The sequence below is a fragment of the Anoplopoma fimbria genome, chromosome 18 (assembly GCF_027596085.1).
Source record: "Anoplopoma fimbria isolate UVic2021 breed Golden Eagle Sablefish chromosome 18, Afim_UVic_2022, whole genome shotgun sequence".
Taxonomy (NCBI): Eukaryota; Metazoa; Chordata; class Actinopteri; order Perciformes; family Anoplopomatidae; genus Anoplopoma; species Anoplopoma fimbria.
The window spans coordinates 8,215,332-8,241,541 of NC_072466.1; the positions used below are offsets into that span (position 1 = coordinate 8,215,332).

General features: G+C 39.6%; 1 protein-coding gene across 1 annotated transcript in view; it reads right to left on the minus strand.

The window, feature by feature from the left end:
- si:dkey-71h2.2 (low density lipoprotein receptor adapter protein 1) overlaps positions 1-24,462 on the minus strand; it is a 38,368-nt gene extending 13,906 nt beyond the window's left edge. The window contains exons 1-3 of the mRNA XM_054619074.1: positions 24,378-24,462; positions 4,814-4,956; positions 2,435-2,547 (exon numbers count right to left, since the gene is read on the minus strand). Of these exons, the coding sequence (XP_054475049.1) occupies positions 2,435-2,547; positions 4,814-4,956; positions 24,378-24,462 (341 nt within the window). The remainder of the gene's footprint in view (positions 1-2,434; positions 2,548-4,813; positions 4,957-24,377) is intronic.
- Between the last annotated feature and the right edge of the window lie 1,748 nt (positions 24,463-26,210).

A 26,210-nucleotide genomic window follows, 5' to 3' on the forward strand; every position in this document is an offset into this window, starting at 1 on the left:
AGCCAGGTAAAACGTTTCCGCCTGCTTTCAATCTTTATGCTAAGCTTTATGCTAAGCTGACTCTGGTATTATAAACTTTCTATATTATTACATGAGATAAGATATCCCTGGGGACTTTGGCCATCCTAATGTAAAATAGTGTTTTACTTGTTAGAGCTGAACGTAAATTTAAACTTTATTGATTGTTGTGAGAAAACGCTCCAGTGGCAGTTTGTAAAATATTGTCATATTTATTTTGATACCTCTATTTGGTAAAGAAAAAAATACTGTATTACTTCCTATTCTCAAAAAAAACCCAACCCAGCTCTACTATTGTATAATATCATTAAACCTCCTGTGTGGTTTAGTCCTTGACATAATCCCTGCCTGCAGCAGCACTGAGAGGCAGACTTGATCATGTTAGAAGATCAAGCTCATGATAATGTAATCCGAGTGGCTGATACTGCAAAGTGGATGCACCTTAAAACGGGCTGCCAGGAAGTGAGTGACTGTCAAAGCTGCTGAATTCAATATCAGTTTGTAAAAACTTAAATGCTACTGATACAGGATGATATTCATTGTTTGTGTGGGTGTGGGTTCTGTGTGTGTTTGTGTATGTGTATGCGTGTGGGTGGATTGGGTGGGAGGGTGGGTCATGGCTGCGAGTATCTTATTTCCAATGCGATGGCATGATGCCTTCCTGTCTGTTTTCTATTCCTCACTAAGCTTCGCCTGAGGGAAACAGCCCGACCTCCAGTAAGTGTGAATACACAATTAGCTACACGAATACACACACATTTACGTACACACTCGCTGTGTGAGTTCTATACTCATATGCTCATGTGTCCATCTATGGCCACATACACACACCCCTTTTTTATTAACTTTTTCTTCCTTACTTGTTATGCACAATAAACAGACATTTGATCCATTCCCTTACATCTACACTTTCTTTCACCCTTGACTTGCTGTCTTGGCCAATAAGTGGATTATGTGCAACTAAAATAAGACACAAGATAGGAGGGGGAAGAGGAGGAATGGGGCTGTAAGAAGGTGGGGTGGGGGTGGGGTCTCATAACGGGGATAAATCAATCCTCAGTCATCCAAAGCTCTGCATGTGGCCTTTCTCTCCTGTATCATTACCCGGGAGCATTGGCAAAGACTGACAGCGCAAGTTTCAAAGTGGGCAATTAGTCGTGGGGTATTCCTGCGTTCAGAGCTCTGTTTATGTTAATATGTGCAGAAAAGAAAAAGATTCCTTTCAAGACATTTAAAAAAAATGAAAGGCGAGGAGGAGAGGAGGGGGGGGGAGATAAGGAGGGAAGGAGATCAAAGACGAGGCTGATTCCCCTGGCCTGTGGTCTGTTACCACTGATAAGGTGGATCGGGAACGGATGCAGACAGACACACACGAACACACACCAACCACATGTATCATCACACACACACACACACACATACACGCACACACACACGCACACACACATACACACACATACAGCCCTTGTCTTTATCACAGGCCGTTTTGTAATCACAATCCAGCCATATGATATTTAGACTGTAAGCCTCAATGTCAGAAGGCCCGATCTATATTACAGGATGCTATCCAGAGAGGGGAAGCCAGCCAGCAAATCACACACACACAAACACGCACAAACACGCACACACACACTGTTCACTGATTTGGTAGACTGAAAGAGGTTAGTTTTTATTGACACAGAGAGACAGTATCAGACTCCCCCCAGGCGACCCCCGCCTGCCCTTCCATTATTGGCTTCCCGGTGAATTGATCAAACATGAGACTCACAACCGGCTCGGAGCAGAAAACGGCTTTGTTCAACCCTGCAAAAGGAGTCCGAGCAATGAACAGACAGCAAAGTGACCCTAGATAGAGGATATCAGGTTCTTCATGTATCAGATGAAGCCACTTCTTTGTTTTTAGGACTCAACTTGAAGGATTATCAGCATCGTTATGATTAGATGATGAGCAATAAATCAATAAGGAATAGCAATACTTTAGTTAATTAACCATCCATTAAATGAACCAATGATAATTTATTATGTATCAAGTCATATTGGCCATCCTTATAAAGTCAGGCATTTTGCCTTTGAGGTAACTCTTTGAATATGTAAATTGACACTTTGCATGCAGTGCCTTGAATTCTTAATGCTTTGCATGACGTTTCCAATTATTTGCATCAGAGTAATAGTCCTAAATGAGGTGACTGCCACTTGTAACATGTAAAAGCACACACTTATTACATTACATAAGAATTCTATAAAACAGTAAATGGCTTTACATAACCACAATCTAAAAGTACTGGTACTGAATGGGGATCAAAACGAGTCATGAACTGTACAAATGTGCACTTTGCTCGATTGTTTGAGTCAATCAGCTCAGACACTGAGCAGGTTTCCCTTTCAAATCTATTTGAATTGAGTATTTTGTATTTACCTGTATATGGAGACGTTCTCTATGAGGTCTGTAGTCTCTGTGTCTGTCATGATGATGCCCTTCGGTGAGACCGTCAATGTTACTTTACGAAACTTCTTAGCGCTGGCCCTTGCCTGTGAACATGAAATATGAAAAACACATTTACATCAAATAGAGAACATCTCGTCGCAGAGCTACCCTGTCACTCTGACATAAATATAAGATGATCTTACTTCTGATTAAACACCCAAAAACCCCTCAAATGCTTCAGTGGCTGCCGAGCAAAATTAGGTAGCCTGCAAGAGTTGTCCCAGAAAAGTGGGGAATTTCTAAAAAGGTGACAGAGCTTTGGGGGAGGAAAGCTGCAATGTGTAGCCCAGAATGAAGGCCACACTTTGCAACTCGAGGTCGGGTTGGCAGCCGCTCACTCCCCCTGCCGCTCTGCTCCATCTGGAGTTTCAGAAAACACGGGCATTGTGCTGAGCTTGCAGTCTTTGAGGACGCCTTTCGACAATGACAATGACCTCCTTAACATGCAATTAGCTAGCAAATGAGAGCAGTTTAGTTTCACATCCAAATGGTATCGGCTTTAGAATCAGTAGAGTGACCGTGAAGGAATACAGAAGGGAAAGAAGAAAGAAATGATTTCATCGTTATACTGCACATTTTTCTACATTCACCCTGCGAGAGAACTCTTTCATTTCTGCAGAAGGGGAAACAAAGGTGACAGCGAAGAGAAGCTGTGGATGAAAAGAGGTGGGATCTTTGCTTAAACAGAAAACAAGGACTTCTGAAGGACATCGGGATCGTTGCCGTGGCTTGCTGTGGGAGCCTAAATACCCCGGAGATGTAGACAAGGAGCAGCATGTTCTGCTTAAAACCACGGCACTTACAATATGGGAAACTTAAAATAGAGAGAGAACGAGTGCCGTGGCTGACTGTGGCAGCTCCTTCATGTAGGAAGTGCTAACAACCCAATTCTGCGGTCATGTTACTCATGTCGTGCCACGAGGCAAAAACCAATCTGTCAGCTTCAGATACGCCAAGTTCAGCCTCTCTCTGGTCCCTCTGTCTTGTCTTATCATGCCTGAATGAAGCATGTAGCAAATGGAAAAGTCACCAAATGTATTCAGTAATCCCATTCAGGTTGATTGGTTTCCAAGGGAACAGACAGAGACAACCGAGTTGCTTTTCCTGTCCTGGTATAAATCAATTGAATCTTAATCCTGCCATTAGGTTCGGTTCAGTCTCTAATTGAGAAGCGGGGGGTTTATGATAATGCTGCCTGTGCCAAGCTTTTCTTTCTGCAGAGAAAGCCTTCCGGCAGATTAGACATTCGTATTGTTGGCAGCACTCATTGAAAAGGTGTGCATGTGTGTGAGCATTGAAGGGAAAATGAAAAGAGGGAATAAGAAGTATGCAAGTTTCTGTTCAGAAAAACATGCAAATAGTTTTTTATGTCTGGATAGTCACCGGTTACAATTCAACAGTTGGTTCACAGTTTTCAAAATAGTATTGTGAAAACGGACAGGGTTCTGAATTGATGCAGAAAACACACAAATCTCCCATGTGGCTCAGTGTTGTTAAGTAAACATCATATAACTCATTTGACTGCTGCACACGTGCGACCACTGATAATCCTGGATTAGCCGCTATGTTGCTGACCTTGATATATAAACATGACTCAACTATGACTACACGCCAAGAGAATTACAGAAAGTTATAGGTTATTGACACTGATTGATCAGTTTCAAAGTCATTCTGCTGGTCTATTCAATATTTTAAGAACATTTAAATTTGGACTGTTTATTTTACATGCTAATTTGAAAGACAAAACTGAATACTGAATTGAATGATTATTAGAGTGTTCACAATGTTTTTTTGACATTAGAATATATTTGCTGAGGTGGTAATGACTTAATTGCTGACATAAAGAACCTTTTATATTCTAATTATGTTGTAGTGGTGCCCCAAGTTGCATTATACTGTAGATATGGTGCAACAATTTACCAATTTATCATACCTGACCATCCTGAAAAAACATTGTCCTGCATAATCAGAATAACATGTTTAAAAATCTACATTTGACAAGTATTCGTACGGCACTTCAGTTTGAGGCTGCAATTTCACCAATCCCCAAGAGAATTTCTATAAAAAGCATCACCGTAATTGAAATCTTCACAATGTCACTCATGAAATTTCACCTTGCTATTGAGGATCCTGACCTTGTCTACAGATTTATATGCAACACTGTTTGCAAATATCATAATCAGCACTTTCATGTGTACTATATTATGTATTTAGAATTAAATCAAAGTATAGTGTGCAAGATTTGCATGTAAGCGTCAATATGACTTCCATTATAGGGTTGTATGAGTCAGAAAGAGACCAGTGACTCACGGTGGAAACAATTCTGCGAATGGCAGCCGAGGCCATCTCCTCTCCTTTGGGTTGGCCCACCAGAGTCATACCCAGGTACTTCACATTGAACACCATCCCCTCCAGCAGAGTCTCCTTGGTGTCCGTCCAGTTCTCTGGCAGCTCTGGTTGGACAAAAACACAAAAGGACACAAGAAATCAACCAAAATGCTCTGATCTGGCTAAACAAGGTTATATAATTGGAATCATTTTGCTGAATATAAAATCCAGAAAAATATCCAGAACAAGTATCAGCTCAAATAGTTGTGGATGGATGTTTGCTAATTATATATGAACATGTGGTATAATACACTTTGTCATATGACTCCGTGCATTAGATTAAATTTAAAGTTATTTTGAAAAGGGATTTACATGTTAGGAAAGAACACTCTGAAAAGAAAAAAACATCTAAAAGCCTGTCAGAAAACATTTTCAAGTCAGTGTCTACATTTCATTGTTTGTTGAGCAGTCTGTTTACAGTACTCAGCGCAGACAGCATGAGTGTTAGTAGAGTAACGTCTCAGCTGATCAGACAGTGGTGTGTGGATATACTGACTTTTGCAAAAACTATATGTGACATAATCATTTTAAAATGTAATTGTTTTTGTTGCAGCGCTTGAAATGTTGTTTTCTATTACACTTGTAGAAGTACAAAATCATGTGTGCAATGGAAGATAAGAATACAATAACAGCAGAACTCTACTGAGAGCATAAACAGATGGCTTATGGTTTACTTTCTCTAGGAAACCATCCATAAGTGATCCTGGCATTCCACACTATGCTTACAGTTTCTGAATTTGATTACATCCTATTCCACTGACGTCTGTTATCAAACCCAGTATCTGCTCTGGTAGACGGAATGGCTGCAACGTCTTGCTGTTGCTGTGACTTCCAACAGGTAGCACAAAGCAAGCTGTCCTCTAGACATGGAGGGAGACTGTGCTCATGCAGAGAGCTTAAAATACCTCTCAAAGACACCTGGACACCCCGCAGTGGAGCATCAGGAGACCGATAGCTTACAAAACTATGCAACAGACCCCATTCTGTGATAAACTTCTTGGGGCGATAGTGAAACATTATCCACATTTAAAAAGTATTTTAACACCAAAGTTGCTGCGATAAAGACAAGCACAAAACGCATGCAAAACCATCTGATAAATAGATATATTATAGATATTATAGATATATTAATATAGAATCTATGATGTATTTCTGCTCAAACACACACAGATATGATTCTGAGATTGACAAAGAGGGAGAAAGAAAGATAAAGAGACACAAACACAATGGTTGTCTAACACTCTACTGGGCTATACTGGCACCAAATTCTCCAAACGGGCTGAGCCATCTGTCACTGGCAGGCCCCATGCAGCTGTGAAGGCGAACAGCAGAGAACACCGTCCCCTAACAACGCTTCCAACAGCTCTGAATTATTAACTAATCTTCAATCATACTACGGGGGCCGCTTCAAAACCAGAGAGCGCATTTCATGTTATTAAACGGTATTGCTTAGATGGTGGGCAGCATCGTTGGTTGTCTTCGACCTGTTCAGGATAAGAGGTGTGTGATGATTAAAAGTCTCTTTTTTTGTCTAATAGAAGTTGTGAGACTAATACTTAAAGCAATTCATGGTCCTGAGCCTGAAGGTTCACACCATTTATGAATGGTTCTTTAATGTGTTATGGATCCATGAGGGAGGAATTCATCCTTTGTCTTTTTGCCATCTCCACAGGAGCTCAGAGGTCAGGGTCAGTTACTGAACACAGGGGGGGTTTTAGTTACTGCCCTATGATTTACGCAATGCGGAAAATACTGACAGGATCGTTGAAACTGTTGATTAAAATGGAATCAGCTGGGAAACACGGAATATCTTGTACTTTGCTGATAGTTTTTGGAGCTTCCTAACAAAAGCCAAAGAACAGAAGCAAATTGGGCGCTGGCTATTCAAGGACACGAGCCGAGAGTCTTGCATATGTATCAACCAGCAGGCTAAATATCTGACCTGTCGGGGAGCTGCAGCCAATGAGAGCGCAAGATACGTGTTGGAGGAAACTTGAGGGTCATCAGATACTCATCCAAGAGTCTGAGGTCTTCGACACACAGCTGAAGAGCACTTTGTTTTACAAAAGGACGGAATATTATGCATTGAAGCACTATCTTTGGTAAAGAATATATATATATATTGTTGCAATCAAATGAATTAATATTCAATTTTGATATGTTCTAATAATTGTAGAAATGTCCTTCTTCCGCCACATGATAAGACATTTCTTTCTGACTACAAAATGCGCTTCTATTGTAAAACACAGAATTCAGAAATATTTAAAAGGAAAACCAAAAAATTGTCTATATCAGAGTTTGGAGTAACAATAGCAGTTTTCCTTTGACGTTTATTTGGTTTAGGAAAGTTTATTGAAAGCAACCTCACTCTACGTCATTGGTTGTTCCTCATCATAATGCAGTATTTTGTATTTAAGACCCTTTTACATTATAATTGTTTAAAACGAGTCAAATGGAAACATCCAAAAGTCAGCTGTTTGATGCTGTTTTGTGTACTTCTGTGAGAGATGCGAAACCTATTATTAAAAAAATGACGCTGCTAGAATGGAAAGCATGACAGGCGTGGTAACAGTACCTAAGGATGGGACTTCCAATTCCCAAAAATTTAAATATTTCTCACCTCGATTAACTCCAATTTCAATTCTTCTGTATGGTTTGGGTCAGCCTAAGTTGTGATACAGCAATTCTTGGTCAAAAGATTTATTGCATGGTTGCGTTCTTCAAATTGTCACATCACTACAATGCTAAAGTGCTACAGTCCATGTTGTGTCTTCAGCAGGCTACACACATGAATTATTAAAAGGGCTGCATGTTGATGCTGCAGGGTTTCCAATATATCATCCCCCTAAAAGAGGAGCGCTTAAATTTTTAATAAATCCTGTGTGAGTCTACAGAGGGACTGCTGATAAGAGTGACAGGCGCAAGCACAGGGAGGCTAATTGGATTTTAACATGTTCAAGAAAACACTGAGGAGGACGGAACATGTGCGCAATTTGAACTTTTTATTTTTCTATATGCTACATTTGTCATCTGTGGGAGTGTGGGTTAGTGTGAGAGTGTTGGTCCATGTGATCTAATTTAAAAGAGCACAAAACAAGATTAGGGTGGGCGAGGCCACGCTGGGGCACTGATGACGTTTGCATCTTTATTAAACTGATGCCTGGCAACACTTTCACACCCAGGCTGTTGCAGCAAGTGCACTGAATCCATTATGTTCGCACAAGAGCCTCACAGTTAGGACACCCACAACAGGAATCAATGCATTACAATGAAGGCACAGAGCGATCTGTTGACATTTTGCTGCACTCAGCCTCAAGTGTATTCACATAAAAGTTATAATACAAGTTATAAAACCATTGCCCGGAGATGTTGAATGCTGTAAATAATATAAGTATTGCCATTTCAAAGTAGCTGATTCGACTGTTGTAGTATAATAATAATAATAGGCACCATGTGCTCTGCACGCCTTCAGCTACATGCGGTGATCACCAGCTGTCTCCATGAGCGCCACGCTCGGTAATTTAATTTCCACTGAAAAGTAAAAATCGTACCCGGGTGAATTCTGCTCTGGATGAACACACTGATGGTTAATTAGAAACACAAACAGGAGCGCACAGATAATCACACAGGCACAAAATAGCAAGTAAAGGCAAATGCACTGGCATGCTACAGGCACACACACACTTTACTGAAGATACCATCATTTAACTATAAAGCAAGGAATATCTGTCTGTCTGTGGGTATGTCCTTTGCATAGCTCAAGAATCCGTCACACATGGCTGGACGTGTGGTGAGGACTTTGGACACGTTCAATATTTATAACCTTTGGAAGGGTTTCAGGTCACTGCGGACCAAGAGTTGAGCACGTCACCTGCAGCGTGCAGACCACGGTTCATTGACCCCAGCTCACTTTTGCTGCTGGATGCTGGATTTACTAACATTACAACCAGACTCTTCTTCTCTTCCCCGGAGTCAACGAGCGATGAGCAGTTCATGACAACGCTGCAGCAATCAGTTCACTCCGATTTGGGACTGTTCTAAAGGGCCACGCTCTCCAAACATCCACGCCCGATTCAGAGTTAATTGCAAAAACTGTTGGAATAACTGTGTGCTCCAGGGTCAAATCATTTCCCTACAGGTCAGTAAGTAGGCCATTTTTCCTCCAGCATCTTGGCTAAATCTAATGGAATAAGCACAATATCAATATGTGAGAAAGGAAACATTCAGCTTCCTTTTTAGACCCAAGTGACAGCCCCCATCCTCCACATCCTTGTAATATAATCTCTTTGCCTTACTGTTTTACTCATCCGATAGAACTTTGAATCTAGGACACCACCTTGACAGGGAAAATAGGCCGTACATTCAGGGAAGATGGTGGGCTGAGAGGGTGTGTGTATGTGTGTGTGTGTGTGTGTGTGTGTGTGTGTGTGTGTGTGTGTGTGTGTGTGTGTGTGTGTGTGTGTGTGTGTGTGTGTGTGTGTGTGTGTGTGTGGGAGGGGGGTGTAACTGGTTTTCCTGATTCTGCCTTGAGGGGGAACCGAGTAAAGCTTAGTCCTTTCTTTCATACTCTCGCTCTTCTCACCATTTTCTTAATTCTATCCCTCCACTCACCTTTCTCACCTACCGCCTCTTATTCTTCACTTCCTCTGGCTCTATTTCAATCCACACTTTAGAAAAAAATCCCCCTCGCTACATATAAGAGACTAATTGGGAATATGTATTAATATTTCACGTTATCAATCAGAGCTACGGTACAAACCACTCATCAAACGTCATCAACAACAAAGATGGAGTCATGGGATCAAACAGCCCATGTTGCTAAGCAACCGCTGATTCTATCACTAACAGCCCAGCAGCAGCATGGAGGAGGTACCTGCCCATTACATTACTGAACACCTTGGCTAGGCATCAAAGGAAGTGTACAAACCACATTAAAGTGATCAGATGAAGGGGAAGTACCTCACGCTTCAAACTGGAGCAGTACAACAATCTCCTATCTCGTAAATTGAATATTACACATCCAATTGGCCCAAAAACAAAACCTCATGCCAAGCTATTTCAAAATCTTTCCACCTCAACTTTGACTCCCTTCAATTCACCTCTATAAAATGTCATACAATAGTGAAAAATCCCACCCATTTTGAATGGTATCAGCCCATGAATTGGCCATTATCAGTTGTTATCACTACCAATATGATTGGGGCCAGACGTGGCTGTGAAATGGCTGTTGTTTTAGACACGTGGTTAACGTTTTTAATTCAAACAAAACTACTTGGTTAGGTTTACAGCATGGTTTGGTTAAAATAAGTACATTTATTACGTATATAAGTTTTAAAAAGTGAACTTGTTTACTTTTGTTTTCACACCGGTTGAGGACTTGAACAACGGTCTACTGGGTTAAAGTCGTGGTTTTTTGACCCCTTCAATCCACCCCGACCCTCCTCCATACACAGTCTTTGTTGCTCTTTATACTACGTCACCTAAAAAAAAAACATGTTTGGACCTCTTGTCAGCAGTCAGTGTTTTATCAATAGGTGATAACGGCCTACTGAGCCAATTAGGAGCTGGGCCATACCACCTTAAATCTATGCTCCCAATGACAACTGATTACTGTGATTTAATGGGCTGAAAATAGAAGCGGGTGAAAATGCCCATTCAAATTTAAGATATGAAATTGTAATTTGACATCTTCCTACTGCTTGTTTTGTATGACCAACACTTCAAAAAAAACAAAGATTTTCCATTTACTGAAGTACAAAAAGAAAAGTAGCAAATGATTAACTGGAATTGAGGACGGTTAAGGATTTTACAAAAACTTTTTGACAAGCAACTAACAGATTAATCTATTTATAATCTACAGCGGACTGCAAATATTCTAAAATAATTGACTACTTTACTCAATGGCGTACTATTTTTGTTTTTCAGAGATTTGACAGAACACTCATGCTATTGTGAGACTTTTCATTTTCTGCTGACAAAAGCTGCTGCACAAAGGCAAATGTAAGCAAAACTAATAAAACAGATGATTCCAATCCTTGAAGACTATAAAGAGATTTTCTTTTGTTTGTGTATATTTGTAAACGAACACAGTGAAGTCATGCAACTTCTGTCAAGCTTTTATTTAATTTTCACTGACAAAAAAGGAAAAAAAAAAATCACTGGGGTAAAATAAGGCAGGTTCATGAATCAAATAGTGGCCCCTGAGGTCCTTGAATAAATTGGTGCTGGAGTGGATCTTTCAACGTAATCCCCTTTTCCCCGATTAATTGCTTCACTCCACACACCCTATCCGTTGTTAATCATAATGATGATACGAGTTATCTAGTATATGCATGCCTGAGCAAACAGAGCTACTGCAAAGTGGGAGTTGTTCAGGACAGACTGGGAATATGACGGAAGAAATGTGAATTTGTTGAGTAACTGGCATCATGTAGCAAAAACTGAGACATCAAACTTGACCAGTAGCACAAATACCTGCACCTGTTATGAAATAAAAGGTGAATTAAGCATTATCTTTACCATTTTATAAGCTATCATAGGTGTTTCATGCAACAGATTTGGTGAAATAAACTATTTGCTTTCTTGGCAAAAGTTACATGAGAGGATTGATACCACTTTCATGTCTGTACGGTAATACACAGCTAGCTTGGCTCTGTCAAAGGTAACAAAGTGTACTACCTCCGAATCTCACTAAATAACATGTTACATGTCGTTTATTTCATCTGTACAAAGTGTGAAAACAACATGTGTTGATTTTATTTAGGGTCTAGATTGAGCTAGGCTAACGCTGTTGTCCCCCATTTCTAGTCTGCTAACCTCAGCTAACTGGCTGCTAGCTGTAGTTTAATATTTAGCATAATTACAAGGTTTTTCTTAAAGTACAGCAAAAAATGGAGGTAAACTAAACAGAGCTGTGTCGTTTTTTCATTTAAAAATTCAACTGTTAACTGTGCCTGGAAGCATGTAAGACAAGATGTGATAATAAAGTTATTAAATGATAAAAAACACAATCACAACTTTATTGAAGACTTTCAGACTTTCCTATTATGTCTTTAATGTCTCCCTAAAGGCTTAAATCCCCCATCAAGAACTGTCCTCCACAAGATCTGTATATAATTAATTAGACAGGATCAGACCAATGATCAAGACGCACCTTCTTTAATCTAACAAGCATGTTTTGTCTTCAGAAGCATAGAACCCATTACCTTCACTCCAATTTCAGACGCAGCAGCACCCTCACTCCAGAGAAATAGACTTCTTAAATGATAAGATTGATACAAGAACTCTTTTATTCCTTAAACCTGTATCAGCCTGTAGAAAAATGCACCTTCAACAACAGGTCACATAGCAGGTCACTTTTGCATTTTATATCATATTTGAAGTGGAATGGATATTTTATTTTTTTGTCTTTGTTTATTTTGTCTCATAGTCATGGTCAAATGGTTTTATTTTTATATTGAAATGTTGTCCTGTATGTTATTCTATTGGTTTTATTAACAAAATGTTGTCCTAATGTCTGGAGTTAAACTGAATATGAAACCAGTTTATGTTTTCCTGGCAAGCGACCTCTTGTGCACACATTGCACCACGTTCGTTTCCTTTCAACTATCCTCTATCTAAATGTATTGTATATCTTTATACTTTAACCGTTTTAATTTACAGAGTGGGGGGCACTCCTCCACCTGGTGACCTGTTTCTCTGGGACCTGAGGGGCTTCTCCCGAGGGGCTCCATGGCTCACAATTCCCTTTGGTTAACCCCTCCCCCACCAGTACCATCATTTTGACCATTCTCCTTCACTTGCCTCAACCCGAAAACACCCCTTCATCCGTATTCTACTCTAACCTCTAACCTACCTCTACCCCCTACCTAATCCTAACCAGCTTCACCCCTATACCTGATCTATGTTTAATTATTCTCCTATTCACCATCATATGGGACCAGCAGCTCACCAGCAATGAATATGACTCTAGCAAAAAACCTAAGCATTGTTGTGACTCGGCACAACCTCAGGATAATTGTAACAACTACTTCCTAGGCAGTGCACATACATACACACACACACACACACACACACACACACACACACACACACACACACACACACACACACACACACACACACACACACACACACACACACACACACACACACACACACACACACACACACACACACACACACTCTTATACAGAAATGACAGCTATTTTTTTATTTTTTATTACAACTAATCCCAAGGGAAACATCAAACTAATTCTGTTAAAGCAGGAAAATTACTTTTAGCAGGTCAACATAAGGGCTTCATACATAAAACCTTGTGTAAAGCCATTTAAATGCTCATTTGTCTGCTTCACCATGAGCCAATTAATCAAACACAACACTGCCAGAGGACAGATTGTTCATTACACAGACTGTTTACCATCTCCTGACAGTTATAGTTTATCATTGACCAAAGGGCATTACATAGGGAAGTGATGCACACAGTAAATGTCTATTGAAAGTACCTTGGATCATTTTATATTGAGTGACTCAGCTGTTACTGTTTGTCTACGTCCAACATAGAATGCTGCTCTCTGTTAAATTATTACTTTTGAGATTTCCATATAGACCTTTTAAGTGTCATTCTGTTGCTAGGGCAACAGCTTTGGTCCAAGTTTACTTCCTGTCAGCAGCTGCAACAACAACACTGCAACAGGAAATACAAAGGGGCCCATTTAAGTTTTGGTTGTCAAGTTTAAAACCGTCTAGGTATGAAGCACCAAGTTCAATGTATCTACCCAATGAAATGTATGCATATTTCATTATATAGTTTTTACTTTAACATTTCAAAGCTGTTTCTATACGTAGAAATGGGAATTTTAGACACTGAAATACTTAGGAGAAAATAAAAAATAAATTGTAATGTATGAAAAGAAAACAGGGTCCTATCGACAGCTACATTATGAGGTATAGTTCAGTAGAGTACAAGTTCAATAAAGAAAAGTAAAAATCATACCAAAATAAGATAACCACATTACCAATGCAGATACTGAAGGTCTTTCCTCGCAGCTATTTATTCATAAAGCATAATTGTTCCGCACCGTGGAAGGATTGTTTTCATTAGCAATTCAAACAGGGCGTGATTCTCTCTTTGCTGATACAGATCTTTTCCCCCTGGAGTCTGCTGGCTCCCATTTCAACATCTTGATCAACTATAAATAGCTCCCTCGACAGATTCATGGAACAATAGGCTTATATTTGATATATTTTGTTTTCTATTCAAGGGTAGGGCTGCGACTTGTAAAAGAAAAAAAATGAATCCCAAGGTTTCTCAAGCCTGATCTCATGCTGAGTGCTAGGAAAACACCACTTTGCCAATGCAATCATTAGCGCTCCTATCCATTATCACAGCAAACCAAAACAAGCTGCTAATCTCATTTGAGACAGTTCATCTGTGCCCCTTTCACAGATGATGGCTTCCCACAGGAATCCCCTCTAATGCCGTACATCACATTAGACCCTTCCAGCTGAGTGATGGATGCTGGTCACAGACGGATACCTCATGGAGTATCAAGGGTGTTAAAGGGGTAATCAATGTGAGTGTTTTAGCTGTGCCGTACAGTTTGGATTGGGCCCATTCAAAATAATGTACACATATTTTCTTTGTATATTTTTGCCTTTACTTACAAGATGCATCATATGAGGTAAGGAGCATTTAGATCTCTCAATAGCTCTCAACATGGCTAATTAGTAGTTGTGGAGAAATTCAGTCTCGACCAATATGGTGGACAGACTGACCAATAAACTGACACTGCCATCCTGGCTAATATATGTAAGCAAGTAAAATGATGTTTAGTTGACAGAGAGCTGATATTCCATCTTGCCTTTCATGGGCACTGGGCTATTTCTAGCATCCTTTTAGGAAAGCATAACGAATTAAAACAAAAAAAACAGGCACAAAAGGTAAAAGTGCTTGTATCAGCTCTCTCAGCCTGTCAGACGTTGCCTGACAGGTGATACCCAGGGCAAAAAAACTGTCTGCAAATCACCCCAGCATTCCCAGTGGAAATTAAACCCTTGTATGAATGGTATGACCTTATCGAACTGAGCCAAGGGCAGTTTAAAATCCTTTTTATGTAAAATAGAAAATAATATAATATTCATAATTCATTAAGGCAACTAAAGAGCAGCAGCAATTTGCTAACATTTTTAAGTCCATCATCATCAGCAGCAGCAGCAGCCTCATAATTCATGTTTAATTAATCATATAAATATTCCAAGGAAACCATTAAAGGGTTATTCACTAGGCTCAGCTGGTTTGAACATGAAGAGCTGTATATCAACCAGTACATCAAGATAACTTCAACTGGGCTTTTTGTGCTCTGTTTTAAACAAAATAGCACGCACACTATGTTTCTATACGGCACTACAAAAGTTTTCCATTTTCACTTTGGTACAAAGTTATATTTAGGAGTGGGTACCTCCGCTCTCGGTGCTGAGCTCAGATGGGGACGTGTCAGGAATGGTGAAGGGAGTTTGAATTTTTCAGAGGAACAGAACACGGAGATGGGATTTAGCTCTCCAGTGGAGAAGCAGGTTCAGCTGAGATGTGCACACACACACACACACACACACACACACACACACACACACACACACACACACACATTCACTCACGCACCGACAGAATGACAATAGAAAACATGCTCAAAGACTCTTACATCAGAGTGACAGCATATCCCACTTCACAGACAGCTGCCACGGACATCAAACAGACAGAGGAAGCTGGTATTAGGACTTTACTCTACACACTGAACAGGAAGCCGGATGGTGCATGTGTGTGTGTGTGTGTGTGTGTGTGTGTGTGTGTGTGTGTGTGTGTGTGTGTGTGTGTGTGTGTGTGTGTGTGTGTGTGTGTGTTGTGTTTGCAGCAGCTCTCCCAAGATAGGGTCTCTCAGTTTCCTTGTGTTGCATAATTCACTTTACTTCGGGCAGGGAAACCTTGTTGGTGCTAAAAACACTCCAGAGAGACTGCACGGAGCAGAATAATAATCAGCTGCATATAAGACACTAAAGCTGTGGTTTGATTACAGGTGTTTGTGTTTATGGAGGTGAAACTAGGAGCCAGACATGTACTTAATCTGTGTTTGGACTTTAGGAGTGAAGGATGCCCTCAGCTGTCAATGTTAAACTGGTTAAGTGAAAAATGTAGTCTTAGATAACCTAGAAGACTTTAAAAGAAAAACATATTAGTTACCAAACATAACCACTTACAGCACATAATATATATACACTGGGGGCCTTGACAAAATGTTATACACTTGCCATAACACAGCTCTCAAGGGTCTCGCAAAGAAAATCAATAAAGAATATGATGTGGAGCAGTTTTTAATAACATGAGGCCGAGGCTTTAAAAATCAATATTTGTGGACTGCAACAGTGGAGAGAAAATAAACTTGCCGCTTCAAATGTAACAGGCGCAAGCATGTGATGGAGTGAAAACCAACCTCACATCTTACAAAATTGTTAGGCTGAAAATTATTCTCCAATAACTCAATTTCGACTAAGATTCAACAAAATCAATATGGCAGTTGTTGTTCTGAGAGACACATTTTAAGTAACATTTGCAGTGACCTTTCAAACAAAATGAAAAATAGGTTTTTAAAAGATTTAACCAAAACCCCTGATAATATAGTCACAGCCGCAGAAACACACGCACATCTTGCTAGAGTCTTCTACATCCTCATTTCAAAGCGTCCTGTTATCCTTAAACCACAAAGAAGAATTAAGGTGACTCTCCTCGGCACACTGGGGATTTAAGGCATTAATACAGAAATGATACTTGTGGAATAAAGCTCAGAAGGACTCCCACTAAGCTTTGATTAAACCCAGACATGACAGAAAAAAAGAATGAGACATTATTACATTTAAAAAAACACCCAACGCGACCGCAAGATCAAAACATGAGGAGACAAGTGTGAAAGGAGGCGCATTAAGTGTGGTGAAGGACCTGTCAGCACAGTGTCAAGTTAAAAAGCCTTGTTCTCACCTGCCCAAAACAAATAAGAGATTCATTTGACTTGATCCAAGTATGTTTAATGCGACAAAATCCTAAATCAATTGAATGCTGAATCTCCTCTTGACAACCCAAAAGCACCTTTGTAATGAGATTCATAAGAGGATGATGGAAACAACACATTTAACATGTGTTAAAGAGACACAAAATATTAGCTTAAGTAAGAGAAACGTAAAGTAGTCCACTGACCGGGAACACAAAAAAATACAGGCCAACAAGACTAAGAGTCTATATGCTAGCAGCCCTGTGAGGTTGTATTTAGGGATCGCAGTGTTTTTAGCTAAATGCTAACATCAGCATGCTAACAGGCTTGAAATAACTATGCTAACATGCTAATGTTTAGCCGATAAAAATGCTACCATGTTCGTCATCTTAGTTTAGCGTGTTGCCATGGTAATATTTGCACAGTGAAACGGTGACCTGATGATGAGGTTGGATAAAATATCTGGGTCTCAGTAAAGTTATTACAATTATTTCTGAGAGAGACGGGAATGTTTTAACAAAATGTTTAAACATCTGATAGTTGTTGAGATATTTCAGTCTGGACCATGTAGACACACATTGACATCCTGAGAGTCCAACTGCTGAAATGTGCAATGTTGTAAGCATAAAAATGATTTTTTTTTTTTCCCTATAATGTCTGAAACACATGATAAGAAATAATGAAGAAAGACTGTCACTTAAAATGTGCATTACAAGTTCCACAAAAATTTAAAACCAAGTGCAGATAAAAACATAGTCAAGCAGGAAGCGGACAAAGTCTGAGCAGAGCTGTCACCGAGGTAGCTGTGCTTTTGACAATAATCCAACTAATCACACTGTTGGGGGGATTTAGCTCGTGCAGTTCTCTTCCGACCAAAGTGGAGAGAGTCAAAAAGGTCATGCACTTACATAAAATCCTCCATGCTATTATTCATACAACTAAATAGAACTGCATTTGAACATCATGTCTACTGAGTCATCAGATTTATAGAGACTTTTTGAAGGGAAAATGTTTATTAAATCTATTAAAGACCACATTTTGATTATCTTGTGCTAATTGTGAGCTTTTTGAGTGATGAATTCAAAAAGGACCTTGGGGATTACACTATGGGTTTAAATAACTTAAATCTTCAATGATAACCTGTTTAATTGATTTCATATTTCAAAGCCCGTTCCGTGAAAACCCATTAGCAGGCCTCTATCGTCTTATCTTTCCTCAGTCTGTGACTGGTGAGACTGATGAGTGTGCCAGCATGAATTATGCAAGCGTATAGGTGGGAAATCTGCTCAGTTAAATCGCCGTCTGATACACTGGAGCTAAGCTAAGAGCACATATTGACTTTAACTGGGCTTATAAATGACTGAATGTTTATATGCTGTATAGATCCTGGTGATGCAAGATGCCATTAACTGGAAATGTGTGTCCATCAGGTTATAAAAACATCTCAGCTATGAACCAATATCCTCTTAAGAATCTAGTTCAGTTTACAAAAACATCTCAAACTATCATAGGAAATCCTGCACTATGACAAATATGGTAAAAACATCCAATTTCACTGTTTTAGCCTCTCAGTTGCATGGAATATTCTGCAAAGCCACTTATAAATGAAAAGAAGAAACCAGCATACTCTCTGTAACTCTGTAACTTTAATCATGCTTTTTGTTTCTTATTATTTTCTGTTTGTCTGCTCTTGGTACATTTTGTGTGCGTAACTGTAAACAGGGCCTTGCTGTAAAAGGTCATGTACTGTATGCAAATGCAACCTTTCCTGTAGACATGATGTTAAATAAATCCCAGAACCAGACACTGAAAGCATAGCATTCAGGACATACAAAGATAATGCAAATTAGTTCCCACTGTAAACATTTTCATAGCAAAGTTTAAATATTTTTCAGGTTAAACTAGGACAAAGATTTTTTCAGTAGTTTAGGCAAGTAAGGCTGAAACAATTAGTTGAGTGATTGATTAGTGGATCAGCATAAAAAATAATCTGCAATTATTTGGATAATTGACTAAACAGTTTAGTCATTTTTAAAGCAAAAATAAGGAGAAATACCCAACATTCTCTGTGGAAAGTTTCTTCTATGTGACCTGAATCTTGGGTTTAGGACAAAACATCACATAAAATAAAGTCACCTTGGACATTTTCTCATTACTTTTGACATTTTATCAGTTATACAATCAATTAATTGAAAAACATAGTTGGCAGGTAGATCAATAATGAAAATAATTGTTTCAGCTCTATTGGCAACACAAACAAAATTGCATCTCCCTGTATTGTATTGTGATGTCAGTGGAAAACTGAGAAAATGTACGTCTTAGAGAAAAACAGATAATGGGCAGATAAAAACTAAGCCATCCGCTTTTTCTATCTACTGGGAGTGGTGGGAATATATGTTTTCTGTGATTTGGGCAAAATCTCTTTTTAAATTAGTTTTCCTGTCTCCACAGAAATATTATACTGTATTTGGTACCCAAAGAAGCATTGATGACTCTTTAACTCTGCAACATAACACCAATCAAAATGCTCCATCAGCCCCCAATAATCAACAAATCTTTTTTTTTTAAAATCACATTAAAAGCAGAGGCATCCGCTTTAACTTGCTACACACTAACCCCAACATTCATCCCTCTCATTCCTAAAGTAATGCTGACATTCCCTCTATCGCTATCCTGTATATTCCCACCATTCCCTCCCATTACTTCTTCTCTTTCTATCCTCTTCACAGTGTGTCCCGGACTGACAGGTTACTGAGTCTTAACGAGCCATAGAGAGATAATTGCTCCACGAGGGTCAGTGCCTACTGACACCGCTGACTCCTGCATGTCATTCAGTCAAGCCACTGTCAGCTTTATTAGAACTGCAGGCTGTATTTGCTGCCAGAGTTTCCAACCAGTCGAAACAAACCACTGTTGAGTCCACTACTTTCAGATCAAGCTCTTCTCTGGACTGCACATCACAGCATTACAAACTGCAAACAGATTTTCCTCTCTGCAATACAACACATTTCAAATATGTATTCAAGAACTAAAAAGCTACTTGTTTTTGTTGTTTTTCCTCTGATATTGATTACACAAATCCGCAGCAGAAGCAAGCTTTGATATTTACACCACTAAAAGAATTACAAGAAACGATCCTAGACCAAAGAAAACAGCCTAACTGGATTACACTCGGTCTGTCCCACAGCTACACGGTTTTAATGATGCGGACTGTACAGCACATACATCCTTGGTGCCAAGGGCAAGTGTGTATGTATGTGTGTGTGTGTGTGTGTGTGTGTATCCTGAGATACAGAGAGGTCTGCACTGCTTTTACATGATGTGATCCAAAGGGAAGGCTTGTACTCCGGGCACATGCTGTGTCCTCTTCCCTCCCGCCAGTGGCTTTGACCTCAACAGATGACAACGGACGGCCACGAGGGGCGATGGGGAAGTGTGGTACGTGTCAGTTTTACTGCTGGCGAAAAGAACTGAAGACTGGCTGCATGCAGGTCCATAAATAGATCTTTTAGTGTTAGTAAGGTGGGGCGAGAATTTAATTATTCAGCCTGTTTTTTTTTTACTTGTGAAAAGAGTGCCTCTTTACATGGCTAGTGTAACTTAATATAGTCACGGATCATAAAGGATTTGACTTATTGCTCATGACTCATCCTGAGGTTGTACAAATACAGAAAAGAAGAGATTTGGGTGTAATATTTGTCACAGGTGCAAGTGATTAGTGAGACTTGCACACTGTCAGCAGAATGCAGTATTTAAAATGCACATTAGGAATGCCACAGCTAAGAGTAAAGTACTTCAGAACCTTACATGACATTTCAATCCTCTTTCAATCTTAGCTCTTTACAGACAGGAAATAAGTAACATTACCGGCCTTACCTTTACGTTAGTCATTAAGTCATATGTGGCTGTTACGTTAATGATCCTTATAGCTTTATATGGGCTTGCAGGACCCTCATAAAGAGAAACAATGCTTGCATAATGGTTGTCACCTACTGCATGAGAGAAAGCTGTGACACTGCAGAAATAGAAAAGTAAGTATTTTCTGTTTAATCACAGCCTTCATCAGCGTTGCATTTCAAAAGTAATTTTCCTGTTCAAGCCTTCAATGAAGACCGTTGTGTGCGTGACAGACACTAACCTGAAAAGATGTTCTCAGCAATTTCACTATTTAATCCATAGCACATCCTGTTGCCTATGTCCAAGAATACCAGAGCATAAACAATATATTAAGTTGGGACTTTAATTTCCATTTGGTCAAATGATGTTTGTAAAGCAATTTGCTGGATATTCATAGTTTTCTTACATGCTGTTGCAGAATGAAAATCTAAGTTGTAGGGAGGGAGTGCTGATCTGATTATTACTGCGGTTGGAGCCTATTTTGCTCCACAAAGGGATATTAATAATTTTTTTAAGACTCCTTTGACTTTAGAGGATCCTGCTCAACAACATAAAATTGGCTCATTTGCATTGTCAACCCACTTTTTTTTTTTCTTTGTGCATAAGGTCTGATAGTTAAGTGATGGATTCATTATACTGCTCTTAATGAGGTAAACAAGACGTGGATTTAGTTTCTATACACTTTTAACTTGCTGCTGCAGCCTTTAAGTTAACCTCTCTGCATTTAATGCAGTCGTGTATTGGATGTGTAACTTGGTCCGATCTAGTAAGATTGTTATCATTCCTTTAACATGCTCATTCAGACATTACTCAGATATTAGACTGACATATAAATTGTCCATTAACCTAATGAGGTGCGCGTCTGAAAAGGGGCTTTTGAGACCCAGCTGTCAAGGTGAAGTTTGTTCCTTACAGTGTTCTCAGCAGAAAGGTCAGGTGGCATCTAAATTATTAATGCTGGTATATTTAGTAAAAGCTTTTTCCATGACTTTGGAGTGGCGCTACCCCCCTAAAAATACAATACCCAAGTCATCATGTCTCAACTCACCTTTGGACGACAGTGTCATTTAAAGTAAAGCACATTTACTAATGCTTTACTCCGTGAACTTTCAACAGAAACTCAAACGCCCTGATGGCAGTCAAAAATGTATTGTGATTTTCATTTTCTATCATATGACTTAGCGAGCCCATTAAGTCTCTACATTATGTCTCTATTATACAACTTAACAAGGCACAGTAACTGTCAGAATTTCCCACAAATGAGCTGTGTATTTTCATTAAGATGTTGTTATTTAACTAAGGTGACCGCTGCTCCCATTCCATAGACAGGACACAAATAATTCATCCTTTTTCCCCCCCCAACTTTAATCACACCTAATTTGCGTGGATGTGCCAAGCAGCTGCACTGTTGCCTCATTTGCATTCCGACAGGCAGCTTTGACGCATCGCCACATGCTGGCATTCAGACGCTGTCCTCTCGCCAAATTGCCTGCTAAGTAGCTCCTGGACATCAGCCGTCAACCTGTCTGTCTGTCAGTCTGTACTGTACTGTTTGTGACTGCTATGTTCACATTTTTCCAGCCCGATTCCTCCGATGACTCTTAAGACACAAACTGCTTCTGTCATCAGCCGCTGCAATACAGTTGGATTCTGCTCCGACAACATAATTCATCTTTTCTTCCCCTCACCCCCTCTGACTAAAAACAACAATAAGAGAAGAAAAGCACAATGCAGAGAAACCTCCTAATAATGTGACACCGACAATGTCTTTCAGTATTAGATGTTGATGGCTTGTTTGTCAGCTTTTGTAATCATAAAGTCACCATGGCAATGATGAGGAATATGGTGGTGTTCAGGGGAATAATAACAACTCCCATCCATCAATGTTTGCACAAAAACTAAGATCAGAAGTTTTAGTCCAACAGCCATCAACAGCCAACATCTTAACCATGTAAGACAGCCCCATTCAAGCCCCAATCCAATGAGAAAACTTTTAAATCCCAAGGACTTAACCTTTATACTCACTACTTAATAATTTATGTAGAACATGGAGAGTAAAGATACCAAGCCCATCTTTCCAGGATGTGAAATTAATCAGCCACATTTAATTAAGGCTGGGTTGGCCTGCTGATTATTCACAATGCACGAAATCCAAGATAAGGCAAGAAAGCAACAGCATGCTAGCATTTATGGCAGCGAGAAGCTCACAGACGACGTGGCTGCAGGGAGGAAAGCATTCAAGACAACACTTCACACATCGGGGAGACAGCCGAGCTGCAGGCAGCAAAGCAGCCCCTCAATCTGCCCGTCACCGATGGTGTGAGGAGGTTTGTTGCTCTAAGCCTTCACTCAGCACTCGCCACCTCCTGTTTCCTTCACACTGTAGTGACTGAGGGGCAACCTCCAACATGAATAATCTCTGAGTCATTTGAAAAAGTGTTGTTTAACTACATGTAGACGATTTGTTTTTAAAGTGGCACAATGTGAACTGCATCTTTATTGCGTAATAGGGAGATAAAGAAAGTAAAAACCAAACAAATAAATCACTGTAGACTCATGTCCAAACTATATTCCTTAAATTTAATCAGTAGTGAGTCTAAAGCTCAGTTTTTATCTATTGTTGTAGGATTTGATTGTACACATTCCCAGAATATTAGTATTTATACCAAAGATCTTCCTCGTTGCCAGTATTTTGGTACATTTTGTAAAAAGAAAATGAAAAAAGTTTAATGAAATCTTAAGTAAAGAGGTAAAAAATGAAACACCAAAGTATGGTTTACATTTTGTACTACCTCGTCATTTGCAAGTGCCTTCATCATTCCAAGTGCTGATTGTAAAAATAAATGTTTTATATAAAGATTCATCTATTTATTTGATTTATGTTTTCTGTATAAAAAAAGGTGTAAATAGAGAGACAAATGCCAATCACGTGTTTTAAGATGATGCGTTCAAATGTCTAAGCTTTCCGACCAAAAGTCCAAACCCCAGAAATAATAATTTAAAAAAATGACATAACAAAAACACTCACACCTTAGGAAGCTGGAACCAGAAAATATTATGCATTTCTGAGCTTGATAAACAAAACGAATGATCAAAATATAAAAAAAAACTTTTGTTTCTGTGGATCGACCATGGAATCGACCCACTCGATTAATCATCAAATTTCCAGTATCAGTTCGAATTAACCTAGTCGTTTTTTTGGGTACAGGACAGGTTGGCAGTGGGACTATAGCCAGCTCACTAACAAGGAAGTAAAGCAATTACACCTGAGACTGAACTACACAGTAACCCACAGCCTGAGATCCATCAGCCACAACTGGCAACAAGACACACAAAAGCTCTCCATTACGCAAAGACAACAGTCCATTACTACAGCCAGGCGCACACACACACACACACACACACACACACACACACACACACACACACACACACACACACACACACACCGTCCTTCTTCCTCCTCCTCCTCCTCCTCCTCCTCTCTTGGTTACATTTTACTGCCTTTGCTACGTCGCCAACATTGTACCAAACCATCCTTTTTTACTCACTCTCGTGTTTGGAAGTTCCCCATGTGTGCCGCGGAACTCCGGGGCTCTTGATAATCGCTCTACCGGCGGATTTCAGGGCATCCATCCTGAGGCGTGTCTGATCTCCGGCAGGTGGATTTCCCCCTTAAGTCTCCGAGTCCCGGATCCACAGGGGGAGGTGAATACGGCAGGCTGGTTCACGACGGAGAGAGGATGCGCCAAAGAGGAGGAAAAAAGGCAAAGAGAGATAGAGAGAGATAGAGAGAGAGGGAGAGAGAGAGGCTGCTGGATGAAGTTCCCACCCTGATCCGGCTCTTGTCCTCTTCTCTCCACAGAGACTGGAGCAACCAGCTGAGCACCTACTGCACCGTCTCCAAAGTTCAGGGCGTGTCCCACTAACCCCGATGAGCTGACGGTCCAAAGTGATCCAGACTAAAGGAGCGACCTTAAGAGACGATATTAGCGCAGTGTGGTTGCAGGGATGAAGGACTCATACTAATGAGTTTATGAGCTTATTATTGCACTTTTTTTTTTTTTTTTTTTTTTTTTTAATCTTAAAGTACTTACTGTGGTTTATTGACATGTGATGGATGCACTGTTGCTGAGGTTGGTTCTGAAAGAAAGCTTGTTATTATTTCAACATGTATTATGAAGAAACAAAACGGTGTTGTTGTTTTAAATAGTTTTGAACTCAAAATATAGGATCAATTCGTGTTGGACTATGTCAGATTTCTCCTATTACTCGCTTCTGCCAGGCTTGGTCACATGTATGTTAATTGCTAAAGACAATGTTTGAATACCTAAATACATTTTGGTACAAATGATAAACCAATAACTAAAAAAACTAGGCTTCTTTTTAGGGAAATGCTTGAATTTCTTTTGTATGTTGGCGCCCTCTTTTGATTACAACCAGTTATTACAGCGTGGTTGACACCTATCTTTGGGGATGGTTATATTTGGTAATATCAGTAGCACTTCTATTAGTAAGTTATTTAAAAATCAAAAATGATTTGAAAATCGTTTATTTCTTGAATCATCAGTTTGAAAAAAATATAATTATAGGCACCCTGGTAACCTAAGACAAAGGTTCCAAAACTGAGGATAAAGACACCTCTCGTGAATAATTGGACCATTTTACTTCAGAAAAATATTCAAATAGCACAAAGTAGATCTAGAACTACGGCCTTACTGCTGTACACCTCCGCCAACCAGTCAAAGTTGCAGATTCCATCTATGTCCGTCCAAAATTCATCATGTTATCCTATTAGACATTTGTGTGAAATAGTCATCCATTGCATAATTAATTCTTGTCAGTTATGGTTTGTGATCAATTCTTTTCAGTTCATCCTTGAGTGCAAGTGACGTTTGTGCTAAATTTGAAGAAATTCCCTCCAGGTGTTCCTGAGATATCGCGAGAATGGGATGGATGTGAGGTCACAGTGACCTTGACCTTGGACCTCCAAATTCTAACCAGTTCATCCTTGAGTCCAGGTGGACTTTTGTGCGCCTTAAACATGATGCCTCTGGCCATGACTGTCGGCACAGAAGCATAAAAAATGTTAGACCAGACTTGGAGTTTGTTGGACAGGTTTCCAACAATACATTTTAGAGGTCACATGCCAAACAGATTATGAACCACTAAATAAAATGATTTACATAATCTGCAACATCCCCAGTTCAATTTCCTTTGTATGACCTTTGTATGACTCCAAAGTTTCCAGTCTGTACCTTTACTGTAAAGCCATTGTGTAAATTGTGCCATATAAGGAAACGGGGGAACTCTACATTAGAACCTCTACTGAAGGTAAATCAATTTGTGACAGACACAAAATATGCATTGTGTTTTTTGTCCTT